The sequence below is a fragment of the Ctenopharyngodon idella genome, chromosome 15 (assembly GCF_019924925.1).
Source record: "Ctenopharyngodon idella isolate HZGC_01 chromosome 15, HZGC01, whole genome shotgun sequence".
NCBI classification, from domain to species: Eukaryota; Metazoa; Chordata; class Actinopteri; order Cypriniformes; family Xenocyprididae; genus Ctenopharyngodon; species Ctenopharyngodon idella.
Genome location: NC_067234.1, coordinates 16,927,069 through 16,946,636, shown reverse-complemented (window position 1 = coordinate 16,946,636; position 19,568 = coordinate 16,927,069). Strand labels below are relative to the sequence as shown.

General features: G+C 38.6%; 1 protein-coding gene across 4 annotated transcripts in view; it reads right to left on the bottom strand.

Moving 5' to 3' along the window:
* ksr1b (kinase suppressor of ras 1b) overlaps window positions 1-18,300 on the bottom strand; it is a 47,148-nt gene extending 28,848 nt beyond the window's left edge. For 3 of the 4 annotated variants that reach the window (XM_051861410.1, XM_051861411.1, XM_051861412.1), the window contains exons 1-2: window positions 17,799-18,300; window positions 597-737 (exon numbers count right to left, since the gene is read on the bottom strand). In XM_051861410.1, coding sequence (XP_051717370.1) covers window positions 597-737; window positions 17,799-18,044 — 387 coding nt within the window. In that variant the 5' untranslated portion in view covers window positions 18,045-18,300. The remainder of the gene's footprint in view (window positions 1-596; window positions 738-17,798) is intronic. The other variant, XM_051861413.1, reaches the window with a different exon arrangement.
* Window positions 18,301-19,568: the final 1,268 nt, after the last annotated feature.

The window sequence follows — 19,568 nt, the reverse complement described above, 5'->3', positions numbered from 1 at the left end:
ATGAACCTTATTGTAAAGTTACCAAATTTTCATTTTTGGGTGAATTAACCCTTTAAGAAGCCTGTTTTTAAAGAGAAGAGATTATATTGTACTTTCATGCTTTAAATAATGCTGTATAAAAAAAGAAACAAACTTCATGTTTTAAATATTGCTGTATAATAAAATAAACAGAAACAGCAATAAGGTACAAGAGGCCATGCTTTACAGAAGTGCCTTACTGTGTTTAATAAAATGGTTAGTAGATAATGCAAAATTGAGGTAAAAACTTCATTAAAATAATATTCTGAATGTTATTCTATTTATTTAATTATTGTATGCATGCATTTGTTTATTTATATTTATTCTATATTTTTATTTTTTATATATATATATATATATATATATACATATATATATATAAACTAAAACCCTTAAATCAACAAATCAAAAAGAAAAAATAAACCCAAAACAAAACAAAAAAACACCCAACCAAAAATGAAAATCCATTAGCTGAATAAAGGTCACGAAGCAGGGAAATATGGTCAACTTTGAAATTCCTCAAGGCAATAAAGGAACCAAGAAACAAATGCATTCAGTATAAACACACATATTGGTACCTCAATGAGTTCTGGCCGGAGGTTGATGATGTAGAGCCAGTCTGTGAGGTTTGGGTAAGAGTCCAGCGCCAGCGGTCTGTCACTCTCTGGAACGCTCTGCTTCCACTCTAACTGTTTACTGATGTACTTCACCAGCTTCACCTGTAGATGGCAACCACACACATAGACAAACTGGTGTAACTGGTGTAACGACTGATTTGAGACTCACTGAGTTAAATAATGTATCTGTTTGCTTTTTAAATTGACACCATCTGCCCTCTAATTAGTTTTTTTTTTTTCCTTTAAATGAAAATGAACTTTTCTATTTAACTTAATATGAAGCCGTTTGTTAATTAAAATCCTTGGGGGGAAAAAAAACAGGATGACATTAGACATTAAAACAGGGAAAAAAGATTTCAAATTTCATGTTTCAGAGCACTTCAGAGAAAAAGAGCCGTTTCAAAGTGACTAATCAGATGCCATAGAAGATCGAAATAAGGACGGCAATGCATGTGATAATTCGGCGTAAGCATTTTTCTTCAAACCTTTGTGTCCGCAAGTGAGCACTGCACACAGAATGCAAAGTGAGAACAGAGCAAAGGAAATCCCCATGTGTGACTTCATTGTAAACGGGTGGGCGATGAAGGTGCTGTGTGTGTGTGTGTGTGTGTGTGTGTGTGTGTGGTGTCAGTTAAACAACCAACTACAGTGCCCAAACACTGTACACAAACAGGCCATGCTTTCTTGTTCAGTTCAAATACCAACCAGTGCTTCTGCCCGTCATTATCCTAACATCACTAGACTCATACTGGGTTAAAAACAACAAGCCAATAATGTTCAAGGCTCACAGGACAAAGACGCTTCAGACGATGCCCTCCCTTTGTTGCTGTAACGCTCCCACTGCAATAAACAGTGTTGTCTATAAATAGACACTGGTTATCATGGCAAGGGAGTCTGGACTCTTTCTCACAGGGGCGTCTGTTCTGCCACTATGGTAACCCTGGCTGGAACACACTTGCCGGCTGCAGCCAGAGTCCCATGTGACATCATGGAGCAGCAAGACACTGCGGTCCGCAGGTTAACAGAAACCACCTTACACCTGCCTCTACAGGTACAAGTTCAACCACCTCGCAAACAACCACAGCTGCAACTGTGCTCATAAAGAAGAGGTCGTTTTCACTGACTGAAAAGATATAAAGTTTACTTGAAAATAAAAAGGTTACTTGAGGTAAAATTAGGTAAAAGACTTGGTCCCATAAGATGTTTGGTGCTTCTTCTTTTTTTAATTCACTTCATTGACTACAAACTGCATGAACTGAAAACTATACTGGTACTCCCCTTGTTTACATATACAGATATAAATAGCTGTATATAGAGATACAGCTAAAGCTTATAAATATAATTACAGATATAGCTGTAGAATAGATACACACTACCGTTTAAAAAGTGTCAGTAAGATTTAATTTTTTGAAAGACAAAAATTAATATATTTACATTATATTTAGCGAGGATGATTAGATTGATCAAATGTGACTGAAGACATTTATAATGTTACAAAAGAATTCTATTTCAAATAAATGCTGTTCTTTAAACAGCATTTATTTAAACACTGACATAAGAATGTTTCATTATAAATCATTATTTTACAATGATTTCTGAAGGATCATGTGACGCTGAAGACTGGAGTGAAAATTCAGCTTTGCCATCACAGGAATAAACTGCATTTAGCCTATAAAATATATTCAAATAGAAAACCGTTATGTCACAAAGTTAGTGTGTTTTTACTGTATTTCTGATCAAATAAATGGAGCCTCCCTTGGTGAGCATGAGAATCAATTCAAAACATAAAAAAAATGAATCGTAGTAATATATATATATATATACACACACACACACACACACACACACAGTACATACATATATATAGATATAGCGTTATGAATCTTTTGTGGCGAATCATGATTCGGATCGCGTGTCAAACCGCCAAACTGCTGAAATCACGTGACTTTGGCGCTCCGAACCGCTGATTTGACATGCTGATTCATAACGCTCCGAAGCTTCATGAAGCAGTGTTTTGAAATCAGTCATCACTATATAAGTCGGTTTTTTTTTTTTTTGGCGCACCAAAAATATTCTCGTGGCTTTATAATATTAATATTGAACCACTGTACTCACATGAACTGATTTAAATATGTTTTTAGTACATTACTGGATCTTGAGAGAGGAAATGTCATTGCTGGCTATGCAGGCCTCACTGAGCCATCGGATTTCAACAAAAATATCTTAATTTGTGTTCTGAAGATGAATGAAGGTCTTACGGGTGTGAAACGACATGAGGGTGAGTAATTAATGACATTATTTTCATTTTTGGGTGAACTAACCCTTTAAACTGTCGTAAATCTTAAATGCTTTGAAGCACAGACTTTAGTTTGGTCTCTTTTTAAAGACATTTGATACATTATTGCTGAAGTGAAACTAAAAACTAAAAAAAAGTTATAGTTCAAGTTTATTATTATGAAATATGTACAAAATACTATTTTTAAATTTCATATGAAATAAATATTTTCCAAAACATGTTTTACTCAAAGCCATAAATCTAAACAAGTTGTGCTCCAAATTTGAGGTTGATATCTCAAAAAATGAGCTTTCAGTAAGATTTTGTTTGGGTGCAGTACCAAACATAGTCACTAGAAGAAATTTGTTTCCCATTCATTTCTAATGACCGCGAACAATTCAGGACCATTTAACCTTTTCGAATCATGTGCATGATTTTGTGTGTGTGTTTGCATAGCAAGTGCCAAATCCTTTAGTTTCGTACCATTCCGATGAAGTAAAAAAAAAAAAAAAAAAAAAAAAAAAGTAAAATTTTTTGGTCAAAAATGACCAAACAGCACCAAAGGGTTAAAGATGCAATAAGTAATAATGAAAGCTAACAGTTGAAATGGGTACTGCAGTCCAAATCCAAAATACTGGAAAGAGTTGTTCCTCAACCCCGTCCTCCTCAGACTCAACACTCATGCAGTTTGCCTGGTTGAGGACATGCAACAAAAAGAAGTGCAATTGACAATGGAAAGCATAAACTGATCAGCTAATGTATACGTTTGCAATGTTTTTTATTGCTGAGGTTTTTAAAGTCAGTTAGAATCTGCGATTTCTGCGCTGTATTTTCCACCAACTGGCAAAACCAGGGGTGTCAAAATACTATTGTGTAAATTGGCAGAAGGCAGGATCACACAGACCAAAATGCAAACAGACAGCCTGACACGGAACGCACATTTAAAAGTATTTGAACTTAACAAGTTTCCTAAATCTGTGCAAACACATGGTACTTTTATGCTTTAGTACAGTCAATAAATATACATACAGCACCTTTAATGTCTTAAATTGAACATGTTACTTATTTTTAAACTAGTTATCAACATATTTTTTCAGACGTTTCTGATTAACCTGACCTCCAACATCATTTTAAAAAAGCAAATAGTCAAAATATTAGTCTTTGTCTATTAAGAGCTACAAAACAGACTGTGCTGTTGAGCAGGGACGGAAGTAGTACCGGCAATTTACCAACCGCAAGTGTTAGAATTCAAACCATTTCTAGATTTCACACAGTGTTAACGCATTAGAACTTTTATCAAAACTCATGCTTTATCTTGAGATCACCACAAAGAACTACACTCTGTAGTCCTGGTAGGTCACTGTGACAAATCAGCCTGCACCTGTAGCCCAGCAACCAGCCACCTGTGCAGCTGATTAACGCTTTCCATTTGTATCTCTATATAAGGTCACAGCGCTCACAACGCAGCTGCAGTACTGGAGCACCTTACTAGCTGTTAATTCCACTGAGAGACACGACAGCAGTGGATGGCTTTATGTATGCGTGCATTATCACCTCACCCTTGCAAAACCACCAAGATAGCATGTAGCGCAGTCTCCAAAAGAGGTGCAGTGTATCATTAAAGTTTCAAGAGGCCTATAGCAGTCTGAGAAGGTGTGCTGGCTCTTTTCTCTAGCTACTATCTGAGAATGCCCCCAAGCTGATTTGATGCATTGGTCGGCCACGAGCGAACCTCAAACACAACAGGGTGTTAGCTTGCACCAGACACAGCCTGGCACATTGTGCAGGAGTATGCCTGTATTCAATGACGCCCGTATCTCTCCTCTCATCTGCCGTCTCCATTACACCTCTCAAGGGGTGGCTAGAGTATGGGGCAGGGGGGACCTGCTTAACTAAAGTGTCTGCGTGAGACCGGAGAGGATAAGTTGAGAATCTTTTGTGACTTTCAAAAGCAGCCGGCCTCGCAAGAGAGGCTCGTACATGCCAAATGAGCTTCATTAGAGAGGTAAGACACACAATCCACAGTCTGTTTCGAAAGTTATAAAAGAGCATGTTGGCAATCAAGAGTTTAGCAAGTGTTACACTGATTTCATCACTATGGTTCCTGGCAAAACAGTGCAACAGTCATTTCAGGAAGAGGAGTGTGTTTCTGGCATGAATGTGCATGGAGAAAGACACGTGATTAAATGACGTAATTTCCAGATCTTTTGTGTCTGCATGCACTCGCTACTGCAAATTATCTTCATTTCATCCAATCTGACATGCCTAAAAAGCTTTGCATAAAGAAGTGTCACAGTTGTACCAGATGATAAGGTAACTGTAGACCGTAGTGGAGTGGTGTGGATCCTGTTACACACCAATACAAGCAAACCCGCTCCTTTTGTTTCTGACAATAACATAAAGGAATATGAGATAGTTCATGCTAGGTTTAAACAATCCTGCTAGCTCCAAAATCATGATAGGTCTGTTAAAACACTTGAATAGGGCACATGGGGAAGCACAAATGTGTCTCAATGATGACACAATTCAAAATCAAAAAGAGAATAAAAACAGAATGTTTAATAGAAAAATGCAAACTGCAAGCACAAATAAAAAGTGAATAAAAAATGAGGCATTAGACAATAAAGTGCAAGGGTGAGTGGAACGTCATAAGATACAAGAAAAGAGAAAGGGGGAAAAAGCTGTTGAAAAAACCGCATGGGGATTTCCTGATACGAACAAACATTAGCCGGTTGAGAGGCCTATGCTTCACCGCACCTAATGGGCCTTGCAGTGATGTGTTAACTTTCCATCCATACAAACAAAGTGCAAATGAGCCTTAAAAAGCCTTTGATGAGCACTCACGCTATACTGAGCAAAGACGTGCATTTCCCAGAAACCAAAACTGAGACGTTAGGGAGTTGTGATTCTTCAAAATGTGTTTTCCCAGATCTCTTCAGTCAATTATAGGGTCTATTACATGAAAGAGCATCATCTAGGAAAATCACTCAAGTAATTACGATTACCACTGCCCTGGTGCATCAACAGGTTTTATGAGCTCACACATGCAACAATGCGGCAATCCCTCTTCCCATCCACTGCAAATTTAATGATTCTGCAATAAGCCACAGGCCTGTACTCAAGGTAATTGTCCCAAAATTGTTCTTGCAGGTGGTAATTTAAAAGGAAATCAGCAGGTATTTAAAATATATTTGTGTCACGAGCCAGCGTTCTTTACAGGTTAAACAATTTTGCAATTTGTGGGTGTCCAAAGCAACAGCCCACAGCTTGTCTATCAAAATATATAATATGTGGGCCGCCATGCGTAATTTACAAATCATGCCGTTTCAATGTCAACACAAGGTGACCACTAGATTTTAGGCTAGGTGTAGCAGTAAACCGTGAATGACAACTTGACAATTTGAAAACTGCTATAAACAATGCTGAACCGTGCTGCACACGGACGGACCGTTTATTAGCTCTGCCCAAAAACAGCACAGCGTGAGCTCAGAACAAATGCGTTTACTCGCTGACCGGTCTCGATCACGTGACCACTAAACAGAGATCCAGGGAAAAGCGTTCGAGAATTCTCTGATCCAAACCACAAATATCTTTTTGATTTAAACTAGTTTATAGCCAGATGAAACAGTAGATAGACGTGGAAGACAGGAGAAACATTGTGCAACAACAATCCACTTTTCAATCCACAAACCACCAACATTACCACTAACTGTAACCGTGGTATTGTAGAAACAATGTGGGATATTCATATCACATTTTATATTATTAATGTAGACATGTATTAAATGTATTAAAGGAGTAATGAAAAATAGCTCAAACTACAGAAATTTTTGTTATAAGCAAGCAGTTTTGCATTTTATACTTAAAGGGTTAGTTCACCCAAAAATGAAATTTCTGTCATTAATTACTCACCCTCATGTCGTTCCACACCTGTAAGACCTTCATTCATCTTCAGAACACAAATTAAGATATTTTTGATGAAATCCTATTTTTTATCCTCCATTGAAAGCAATGAAATTACCGCATTCAAAGTCCAGAAAAGTAGTACAAACATCATTAAAATAGTCAACGTGACTACAATGGTTCAAGCTTCATATTATGAAGTGACGAGAATACTTTACAAAAACAAAACAAAAATAACGACTTTATTCAACAATTTTCCCTCTTCCCTGTCAGTCTGTTATGCAGTTGGCGCAGTGCATCGCTTCTGTGTTTACGTCCGTACGCCGGCTCAATATCGGCTGGCTCCTGCGTCAGCATCACACGCATGGGTCGTGCGGATCACGTGGCCAGCATCCGCTGAGCCGACGTTCGGACGTAGAACCTGGAAGCACTGCAACGTAAATAGTGTAGCAGAATAACAGGGGAGAGATGAATTTGTTGAATAAAGTCGTTATTTTTGTGCAAAAACGAAGGTCTTACAGGTGTGGAACAACACGAGGGTGAGTAATTAATGACTGAAATTTCATTTTTGGGTGAACTAACCCTGTTAGTTCTTGTAATGTGCTCCGACTAAATACCATAAAGCCATTCTAGATGCCACAGAAACTATATTGCTACTTTTTACCATGGTAATGTGAGGTGGGGTGCCATGTGTTGTTTTACCTGTGGTTATTACGACCTAAATGTCTGATACAATGGAAGACCAACAGTAATTTTCATATAGGCAGAGTTCTAACTCAGTAAGAATATTTAAATTTACCCAATAAAAATGAATGTAAAACAATTTAAATTTTGTTTTAACATTTTTACAGATGTTACTGTTTTTGTTAATGAAAATAAATTACAAAAATACATCCGCATCCCTAATCAAGCTACTGTCAACTCAAGCCTACTTGCGTAGCTGTCTACGGAGGGACAGAAAACTCTCACATTTCATCAAAAAGATCTTCATGTGCGTTCCGAAGATGAACGAAAATCTCACGGGTTTGGAAAGACATGAGGGTGAGGAATGACAGAATTTTCATTTTTGGGTGACCTATTGGGTGACCTTCTGAACTATATGATTGGTAGTGGATTTCTCTTAATTTACACAGATGACGCATTATACTTGTCCCATAGCACACATCTCCCACCTTGTCTTCAGATGGGGAGACCCCTTCTTTAAGAACGACGTCACTACAGCATGCAGGGGCAGCACCAAATACCCAGCAACACGAAGCACATATCATTAGAATATGCGTTATCGTATACCACATTTTTCTTTTTAATCGCCATACTACTCAAATGCTGGTAAGTAATTAGATAAAACAGGTTAGTCTAGTGACATCCTTACCAGACCAAAAGTTCTCAGGCAACAGAATTTGTGCTTAAACCTCTCAAAACTTGCAAGCCATTATAACAGACAGGTTGGTGTTTGGTGAGCTGTCACTACAACTACATACTTTGTCTGTTAAAACAGCTATGCCTGTTTACAAGAAATCTCAAAACACAACTGACAGTTTTTCTGCCAGCACAAAACAAGCAGAAAATGTGATTGCAATGCACAGCACTTCCTGACCAATAGAAAAAAACCTGCATATATGCATGATTTGCTTCTGAGAACAAACTGTCTTGCAGACTGACAGACTCTGGCCACAGAGTGGTTGTGGCCAAGTCTGTACTGAGCGTGGAAAAACATTTTGCGATAGCCAGATGGCTTCACTGAAAGAAAGAAGATGTGACTCAAACACAAATTTCATTGACGGGACTTAAACTTATCTCAAGGTCAAGACATAATGTGCAAGATTAAGTGGTATAATTTCACTGACCGATATTTCGTTCTGAAAATAAACTGCATGAAACAAATGACACTTCTGTGCAAAATTAGTTTCAAATGGCCCACAACTCACATGCTGAAATGAGTTCAAACATAATACAACATATGCATATCTGTGGAGACAAATAGAGAAAAATACAATTTAAATACATGGAACAGCCAAAATGAACTAAAGCTGAGAATATTTCACATGCAACATATATGATACTTGACATAGTCGTGTATTTTCAATGAATGTTGGCAACCACCACTGGGAGGTCCACCTGGGGTGATCTGCTTCCAGATACAACTGAATACTGAAGTGAAGCAGGAGTGCCTACCAGTACAACGTCTTGGTGACCTCTAGACCTCCAAACTGCTGTTAATATGAATGCCTGACATCTTTACAAGGAGAGAGTGTGGGTCTGCTCCCAGACAGAAACGTAACACTCACTGGTTGTTTAGGTTATTGTGTAACACATGGTTGTAGGACATCTGCTAGTGTCCAGGACTGCATCTGTTCTCCTTACTAGATCAAACAAGAACCTAAAGATTTTCTTTTGTTCCACCATCAAGATGTCAAAACGCAAACTGCTTGTCTTCTCCAATATCAATAAACACAATTTATTCCGAGTGCTTGATGTAACCCTACTCCTAATGCAATTCAGCCTGACGCTCACAGGCTTATTGTTCAAGCAGAAAGAGGGAAGAACACATTGCCTAGACTTTCCACCACTTTTGTTCTCCGGCCCTTTGATGGATAACCTCTGTCTACACCAAAGTGTGTAGTGGAGTTGCGGCATTACAGGGTTATATCATGCAGAGTCAGATTCACTTTCACAAACCCTCCCTCGGATTGGTGAATCTTGCTCACTAATCACATGCATGTGAATTGAGCACGCTTACTAAATATAGGAACAGCCACAATAGCACAAACACATACCAATCTTTCCAATGACCAGAGAAGACAAACCACTAACCAGAGATTCTCAGCTGCCAGAGAGACAGTTAGTTCATCCACAGGAATTTAGTGAGATTTACTGACAGGAATCTAAACGATAATTGCCATTTAGCACCATCTCTCTGTGCTTTGCTTTGAGTGTCGGGAAAAACAGATCACCACAGTTATCAAAGTGTGGCCAGAGGGAGAAAACAAAGCCCTGCCCAAACTGTTTCGGTCACACCGATTGGGAAATTTTCAAAAAGGCCATGGAAATTAAATGGAGGAATTTGTATATGTAATAGGTTACAACAACAAATGCGTTGATCAGCACACTACCCAATCGAAGACCCTGGCTGAATGCTGTGGTCCAATGTGTGAAGGAATGAACGCTTCTTCTTAAATCAGGGGTGTCCAATCCTGCTCCCGGAGGGTTACCTTCTTGCAGAGTTTAGCTACCTAGCTACTCTAGGTCTTTAGGATTATGTGTGTTGGAGAAAGTTAAAGTCCATTGTTGAGGTCCATTGTTGATCTCTAACCATGGACAGGTGTACTCTGCAGAAAAGTGGCTCTCTAGGAGTAGGACTGGATTGAAACTTTCAGAGAGGGATGTGTTTGTTCCCTCTGGCCACATTTTGATAACCTCTTCACTGGGTATGCAAATTGTATCCTTGCATGTCCAGGAAGTGAGAAAGTAGGGAATCCCATGCCACCACCTGGATACTGCAGCGACTCAGGTTACCATGTCCCTCACTTTGAGCCGGCCCTTGGGATGTCAAGCCACTCTCCGAGGCCTGACGCCATACTGTTTCGGTCTTCTCTCACCCCTCCACAACTGTCCACTAAAAGCTTTTAATACTGTTTACAGATCTGGCAACAGAGTGCACACTGGACCTACGTCTCTCCACAGGTATCAAAAGAGCCATGGCCACCTGCTGTTTCTTGACTTCAAAGGCAACCTTTCTCAACACCGGTGTCACTGGGGTTGTGTACACACCTTGCTGACCCAAAGATCCAAACATAAAAGCAATTACATAAGCTGATGACATCAACAAGATGGCCTACAGAGAAAAGTTAAGACAGCTCAAAGCCTGATGAAAAGAAAACAATCACAAAATGATCTGATTGGAGAGGTCAACTGCTCATCAACAGTGTCAAAGATGTGCACCTTAACACATGGACCCTGAACACATCTTCCTTAACCTGACAGCACCTTTCCTACAGAGGAGATTTAAGGCCCGTTCACACCAAGAACGATAACTATAACGATAACTATATTTGCGTCCACACCAACGAACGATAGCGGTCTGTTTGTTCTAAGCTCACGCGCTGTGGTTTCAAAGTGTGTGCAACATGTTTTTGCTGTTCTTGTTGCATTTACGCGCCTCTAACCAGCAGATGTCCTCAGCATGCTATGTTTCAAGTGAATACAGGCTTCGACAATAAGGACTGCCCGATGGCCCGGGGCCAGTGTGAACGACGCTCGAGACAGTAGGCAGAACTGTCACTTGCCCGATCGGGCCAGTGCTGTAGGGTGTGCGATATATATTGTCTATGATATCGTAATTGTTGATTTAATGATCTGAAATTATCGAGTATGTCCCTCACTTTACAAAAACCAAACAACAACACACCCATTGAGTGCATGTATGCACTACTACGTGACGTAGTCTAGTAGGTTAGACTAGTGCGCATGCATATTTAGAGTGTACGCTTTCACTGCGTGACTTAGTCTACTGAAATGCCTTTAGAATGCATCAGAATTCAAGATAAGGAGCAAAAATGACCCTGTATATCTGTCATATTTATATAATTTAATATAGTTAACCAATATTAAACAAAGAGCTCCGTTTTTCTCCAAATATCAGCACGATTACAAATGTGATATTGATTTTATACAATGTACAGTTTAATGAACAAGAACTTAATATCAAGTGACTTACATTTTTGACACCAAATCGCCTGTTTCGCTCTATTTCGCCAATGAAAATAGTTCCAAAGTCCACACAGAATTGTTTTGCGTCTCTGAGCAACACTTCCTGAATGAATCAGCCGTTTGAATGAATCGGTTGAATCTCAATGACTCGCTCATTAACAGGGACTTGCTGCCACCTACTGGCTGGTTTAATTTCATGTTAAAAGTGTATTTTCATTTTTAAAATAATTTCAAATAACAGCATTTAACGTTTTATATTTCCAACATTTCAAAACATTATTTATGCATCTGTAACTGCTCTTGACTGATTAACTTTAATAAAGTTTAATCTTTAGCTATACATTAGATTACAATTTCTGTACCTGAAAATCTCCTGTTTAAACCTACATGAAAAACTTGAAAAGCACTGTTTATTTCATTTATATGTTTGTTCTGTTGTATTTATTTTTGCTATTACTCATAATTTGACTGATTATTTGTTACTATTTTATTACTTACTGTTTATTTGTCTAACAATATTTAAAATTTAAGCAAGTTAATCTAGTAGCTTTCGGTGTCATAACCCTATTTATTAAGGTTACATGTATCAAAAACAACAAAAACAATAACTAGGCTTTTTTTATAGGCCCATTTTCTTTTCTTTTACTTTATTAATTTTTTGTGGTGGGGCAAGTGAAAATTTTAGCGGGGCAAGTAAAAATTTGAACCACTGGCCCGACCGGGCCAGTAGAAAAAATCCTTAGTGTTGAGCCCTGGAATAGCTAATGTAATCGATCTAATCTAACAGTGAATTTAGCTGACAAAGTCAATATAGTGGAATAAAAACAATGGCTAGACTTTTTCACTGCACCTTCAAAGGAAGCAAGAGAGTGTTGTCGAAACTAGCGCTGGATAGTACCTGAGGTAATTTTATGCTACACTGTTTGCTAGCCTGGCATAATCGTTAATACTTCTCACCATTTATTCCATGGGAATGACCGATTGTTTTCCATATATCCATTTTCTTGAAAAGAGGGGTTGACTTGTCAAACAGTGGTGGCGTTTTCTGGACCTCGGCGATTAACTTCTCCGCAATGTCGTCTGCCATTTTAAATGCGCGAGCCCTTAAATCTCAAATCTCACTTTTCTGTCAAAAATACTAGAAAAGGTAGTATCATCACAACTATGTTCCTTTTTAGAAAGAAATAGTATCTGTGAGGATTTCCAGTCAGGATTTAGACCGGACCATAGTACTGAGACTGCTCTCATTAGAGTTACTAATGATTTGCTCTTATCATCCGATCGTGGTTGTATCTCTCTGTTAGTGTTACTGGATCTTAGTGCTGCATTTGACACTATTGATCACAATATTCTTTTAAATAGACTCGAAAATTATGTTGGCATTAGTGGAATTGCATTGTCATGGTTTAAATCATACTTATCTGACCATTATCAGTCTGTAGTAGTAAACGAAGAGATGTCATATCGATCACAAGTTCAATATGGAGTACCACAAGGCTCAGTACTAGGACCGTTGCTGTTCACTCTGTACATGCTACCCTTAGGAGATATCATTAGGAAGCATGGCGTTAGTTTTCACTGTTACGCTGATGATACTCAGCTCTATATTTCTTCGCGCCCTGACGAAACTTACCAATTCACAAAATTAACGGAATGCATAGCTGATATAAAAAATTGGATGACCAGTAATTTCCTACTACTAAATTCAGAAAAAAACAGAGATTATAATTTTTGGACCAAAAACTTCTTCACGTAATAACCTAGAATACTGTCTAACACTTGATGGCTGCTCTGTTAAGTCTCCGTCGTCAGTTAGGAACCTGGGTGTGCTCTTTGATACCAATCTTTCATTTGAAGGCCATGTTTCTAGCATCTGTAAAACTGCATTCTTCCATCTTAAAAACATATCTAAACTACGACATATGCTCTCAATGACAAATGCAGAACAGTTAGTTCATGCATTCATGACCTCAAGGCTAGATTACTGTAACGCTCTACTGGGTGGTTGTTCCGCTCGCCTGATAAATAAACTACAGCAGCTAGAGTTCTTACTAGAACTAGGAAGTATGACCATATTAGCCCAGTTCTGTCAACACTGCATTGGCTTTCTGTTAAACATCGTATAGATTTTAAAATCTTGCTAATTACTTACAAAGCACTAAATGGTTTAGCTCCCCAGTACCTGAGAGAGCTCTTAATGCATTATAGTCCTTCACATCTATTGCGATCTCAGAATTCAGGCCAGCTGATAATACCTAGAATATCAAAATCAACCGCAGGCGGTAGATCCTTCTCCTATTTAGCACCTAAACTCTGGAACAATCTTCCTAGCATTGTTCGGGAAGCAGACACACTCTGTCAGTTTAAATCTAGACTAAAAACGCATCTCTTTAACCTGGCATACACATAACACATTATCAATTTATTTTTTCAAATCCGTTAAAGGATTATTAGGCTGCATAAATTAGGTCAGCTGGAACCGGGAACACTTCCTATAACACCAGATGTACTCATTACATCAGAAGAAGAATGGCATCTACGCTAATATATTAGTCTCTCTGTTTATCCCGAGGTTTACCGTAGTCAACCGTATCCAGGCCGTATCCAGGTGAGATTGAGGACCTACGCCTTGACACGACCACAACGCACCCCTGAAGTGTCAGCAGAGATTGAGTCAACTAGATCATCCATTGTGAAGGCTTCATCGACACGACAGCCAGTGGCACAGCTACTCAACAACCGTCCATACCGGCTTGATGAATACGATGGAATGAACTGGATTGAACTGGAATAAATACTTTGAATGTTGCGATCCTATCGGGCTTATGATAGCTACCTGAATCGTAACAAAGCACTGTTGGCCAGAGGAGAACTGGCCCCTCGACTAAGCCTGGTTTCTCCCAAGGTTTTTTTTCTCCATTTTAACACCTATTTGCCACCTGATGTCACCTGTTGGAGTTTGGATTCCTTGCCGCTGTCGCCTTTGGCTTGCTTAGTTGGGGACACTTGACATTTGACATTTGATATTCAACAGTGCTTTGCATCTGCATACATTGACAGCATTTTCTTTAAGAGCTGCTGTGCAGCCAAAATTATACACCATTTATCACTGTAAAGCTGCTTTGACACAATCTGCATTGTAAAACGCGCTATATAAATAAAGGTGACTTGACTTGACTTAAATTAGAATGGATTCTGATTGGCTGTCAGTGTTTTATCATTCAACTGCTGGAAAAAATCGTTCTGAAAGTGATCCCAATGATATCGTTTCTCTATATCGTTATAGCCAGGGATGCACCCGTGCCCGATACCAAGCTCATGTACTTGTACTCATACTCGTAAAAATACCCCCGATACCAAAAACGATACCTCACGTGACGTGACTGACAGAATTGTCCGTGCACAGAGACACCGGCGGCAGCAGCAGAAACAATGTCAGCCTCAGAGGTGAAAATACTTTAAAATTAATGATGACAACACACACATTGCGAACTGCATGCTTTCAATCACAATTCGTTATCGATTAGTGAAGGCGGGATAGGCTGAATGACACAGACCAGAAGCGCTCTATCTCACGCGCGATCCCAGTTCTCTCAGACAGCGCGCGATCCCAGTTCTCTTCGCGCCTGAATGGTCACATGCACACATAGTTGTCAAAATATCCATCGTGTGGAGTATCTCACGTAAATACAGTCGATTATGGCTTAAGTTGACGTAAACAGGTGGTTGAAAACAGGATATGTGTCAGATATTACATCCATGGATTCGGTCTTAAAGGGACAGTAGCCTATTAATGTTAATAAAACAACAAGAGGTTAAATAAATGTATACATGGTAAATAAGCATACTGTATCTGAAAAACAAGTTTATTTAATTTGTATCTCTATAGTTTTTGTTGTATTGTTAGTAATTTGTTTGTAAATTTCTTTTTATATAACAATTATATATATATATTGATAATTATGCCCTTTGAAGGTTATTGGACACTGAAATTTTTGTTCTTTGAGTTTGTGACAAGCACATAAAAATTATTACTTTCTTCATTGGAGTAATAATAAAGAAGCTGTTTTACATTCATTAGTCTCACTGTGCTGTGCTTGAAAAACTGCAACATCAAAAAAAAAAAAAAAAAAAAAAGAATTAATTAATAAATGTATAGGCATCGGCAAGTACCAGAAAAAAAAAATATATTGGTACTCGTACTCGCTCCTTAAAAAATGGCATCGGTGCATCCCTAGTTATAGCTGTGGTGTGAACAGTGCTATGCTTTAGAACAATTTTTAGAACTATATCTTTATCGTTATCTTTATAGTTATCGTTCTTGGTGTGAACAGGCCAGTGAAAACTCAACAGCTTCTACAGGTGTGTCATAGAGACTACCTGAGTTACCTGCTGGATCACTGTCTGGTATGTTAACTGCTCTTAAAATCTCTCCCATGGGTAGCAAAAATAGCTCAGTTCATCACTGGAACTGGACTTTCAGCTATCAATGACTGAACGGGAAGGCCCACAGCATCAATACGGGTCCCCTACCATCTGGAGGAACCTTGAGGAGTTCAAAACCACTAGACGAAAGAACCATTTCTTCCCACAAGTTTTCAGACTATCCGATAACTGACAATCAACAAATGTACCGTCCACCCCCACCCAATGCAGAAATGCAACCCATACTCCTGACTCTAGTTGTTATTGTTCTACCTCAGCACAATCCTTGCCGCATTACAGTCATTTTATGAGCTCTAGAATCTGAATATATGTTTTCATCTTGCAACACAAGTCTATCGGACACTGTCTGCACTGCATTTTAGTTTGTATATAACACTTTGGGTACATATTGCTTACTATTTATTGTACATTGCTTGTAATTACAGTTCACTGTGTGGCCTTGGTCCACCACACATTATCATACTCGGTTATATAATTGTTGCTGTTGTTTCAAAGGAAATGTATTTCATTCTCTTTCATGCACTTGGCTTATAATAATGAAAGAGATAAAAAAAAAAAACATGACATGACCTGACTTGAACGAGTGCTATTTCTGAATTTAATCATGAGAAATAGTTGAAGCACCTCCCTAAGATACACAGCCAGTAGATAAGTATCTCCAAAACAGTCACCGAACCCACTACAATGTAACAATTACTTGTGTCTGTGAGAACTAGCACCATATCATAAAATCTTCAAAGTTGGATGGTTTATTTAACAAAGCCTCGAGCTCAACTTGATTATTTAAAAGTTTGAGTCTGGATATGAGGGAGGGAACATGAAAGCCATGTTTTGATTCAGAGAAGAAGGTGCTTGACCTTACTAAGTAGATAATTTTGTATTCAAGGAAAAGCCACTTCTTGTTTTGGCATTTAAAAAAATACAACCATGGCTAAAAGTGACACTGTTCCACAGGTTCAGCCAATTTTAGATTTCAGTTCACTTTTGTGGGAGGGGTTAACCACTGTTGCAAAATACCTGGGTATGGTTAAAAATAGCACTAACACTCCTCTGACATATGCTCTTTTTGTTTGCAGAGCTAAACTGAGATAACAAGCTGTTTGACATGATGGAACTTATTTTTAAATCAGCTTCAGGACTTTGAATAGTTTACGCATCTACAACAGACTGTTGCAAAAGTATTCCGTTTCAGTGATTATCACGGGGATGAGTATAAACAACTATTATGAAAGCATTTACAACTTCATTATTGAAAAACCGGCGGGGAAGAATGCTCATACACCACTGCAATGGCTTTCTGCAAAATAATTCCAAAAAGTGTTTGTTGTTTGGCTTAAATTTCTATTTGTGCTTTGTAAAGCACCATATAAAAGTAAACATATTATTATTTTCATGACACGGCTGGTCATGTGATCTCAATATAAAGGAGTGACCCGCTCCATGTTATTTCTCAAAAGTGCATTTTTTTCAAGTGCAAAACTTTCCTACTAAACAATGCACAAGTAAAACTTTACATGAGGATAGGGTAGGCAGATGCAACCTCAATAAATACCCCAAGAACCAGGAAGCAATGTCAGCCAAGAGGGGGTTTCCATGACCCTAGTATTCATGATGTTGGTGTATTAATAGACAAGAAAAAATAAATAAATGATGATTTGAATTTGCACCTACAATGCAAACATCATTATTTAGGCATATCAATCATCTAATACTGAATCACATTAGTGTCAGTGTGTGATGTAACAATCTGAATGAACACTGTCTATATGCACTGAAGCTAGATTTTCTAAGACAAGCACACAGGCAAAAACAGGATCCTCCTGCGTTACCTCCAAAGCGCGTATCTCGTGTTGGGTCAGGTCGTTAGATGCGGCGCACTTGGTCCGGAGCCCCTTCAGACTAGAGATGGAGATCTCGATCAAGTTCTGGATGAGCTTGCACTGGTGAAGCGCGTCCATCCCTGCGTTACTGCCATCCCTCCCGTCCAAATGCTCCTCATCACTTGCTACCATGTTTCCACCTTTGCCAGAGACACTAGTATCCATTCCTCGGCATTGGCACGGCTTTAGGGGCATGAGCTCGAACTACAGCAAACACTAGTCCAAAGACATGTTTGTAAACGCATGTAGACTAAACGGAGGTGACAGTCCTACTCCAAATAAGTTTTTGTGTACTAGTTCACAGCTCAAGCATGCTCCTCAAACATACTCGTGGACTGGTTTGACAGCAAGACAGGACGCCTTGTCAGCTTGTTCCGCCTCAAAAACGTTGTATGTATATCCCGTGAAGCCTTGTGAGAAGCGCTCGCATAGGTTTCACCATACCCTCAGTCAGCTGTTTGATGTAGCGTTTGATGCTTTGCATTGTGGGAAATGAAGTTTTGTTTACAAGCGGAGCGGACCGTTTGAGGATCACTTGCGTAATAGATTTTTTTTGTTTGTTTTTTAATATTTACGACAAGTTGTTGATATGTTATTGCTATACGCTGTTTAAGCGACCTTGAGCTTGTTAAAAGCACTTTATAAGTAGCCTAAAACATTATTATTATTATTAAAAGTTGGGCAGAATAATACATGTAGTAAGATTTAGGGTCATTTTTGTATAGATCAATTGTGCAGATCTGGGGGGGGTTTTTTGGGGTTTTTTTTTTTTTTTTTTTTTCGTATAAATGAAAATTTGTAATTAGCATTTTAGGGCACTCATCAAGTTTTTTCCCACCAAAACCTTTCACCTCCCACGTTTGCGAACTCGGACCAGTCTACATTTCAAGTAGGCTACTATTGTGTACTGTTATACCATTTGCAGTGAATAGAATCTTAAAGAACTAATACACTCCAAGCATATCTGACCCATTTTACCTGACATCATTTTAAAGGGTTAGTTCACCCAAAAATGAAAATTCTGTCATTAATTACTCACCCTCATAAGACCTTCGTTCATCTTCAGAACACAAATTAAGATATTTTTTGATGAAATCTGAGAGGTATATGATTCGTCCATAGACAGCAATATAATCAACACTTTCAAGGTCCACTAAAGACATCGTTAAAACAGTCATGTGACTGAAGTGGTTCAACCTTAATTTTATGAAGAGACGAGAATACTTTTTTTGTGTGCAAAATCAAAACAAAAACAACTTTATTCAACAATCTCTTAACCAACAAGCACAGTGAAGGCTTCCGCGTTTACGTCCGAATGCCGACTCAGTATTGGCCAAAGCTGATCACGTGACCAGCACGACGCATGCGTGTGATGCTGACACAGGAGCCGGCCAATAATGAGTCGGCATTCTGACACAGAACCTGGAAGTGCTGGATGTAAACAACGTATGAGAATGACACAAAAGAGAAGATATTGTTGAACAAAGTCGTTTTGTTTTTGCACACAAAAAGTGTTCTTGTCGCTTTAACCACTGCAGACTGTTTTAACGATGTCTTTAGTACCTTTCTGGACCTTGTAAGTCTATGGATGAGTCATAAACCTCTCGGATTTCATCAAAAATATCTTAATTTTTGTTCTGAAGATGAATGAAGGTCTTACGGGTGTAGAACAACATGAGGGTGAGTAATAAATGACAGAAATTTCATTTCACCCTTTAA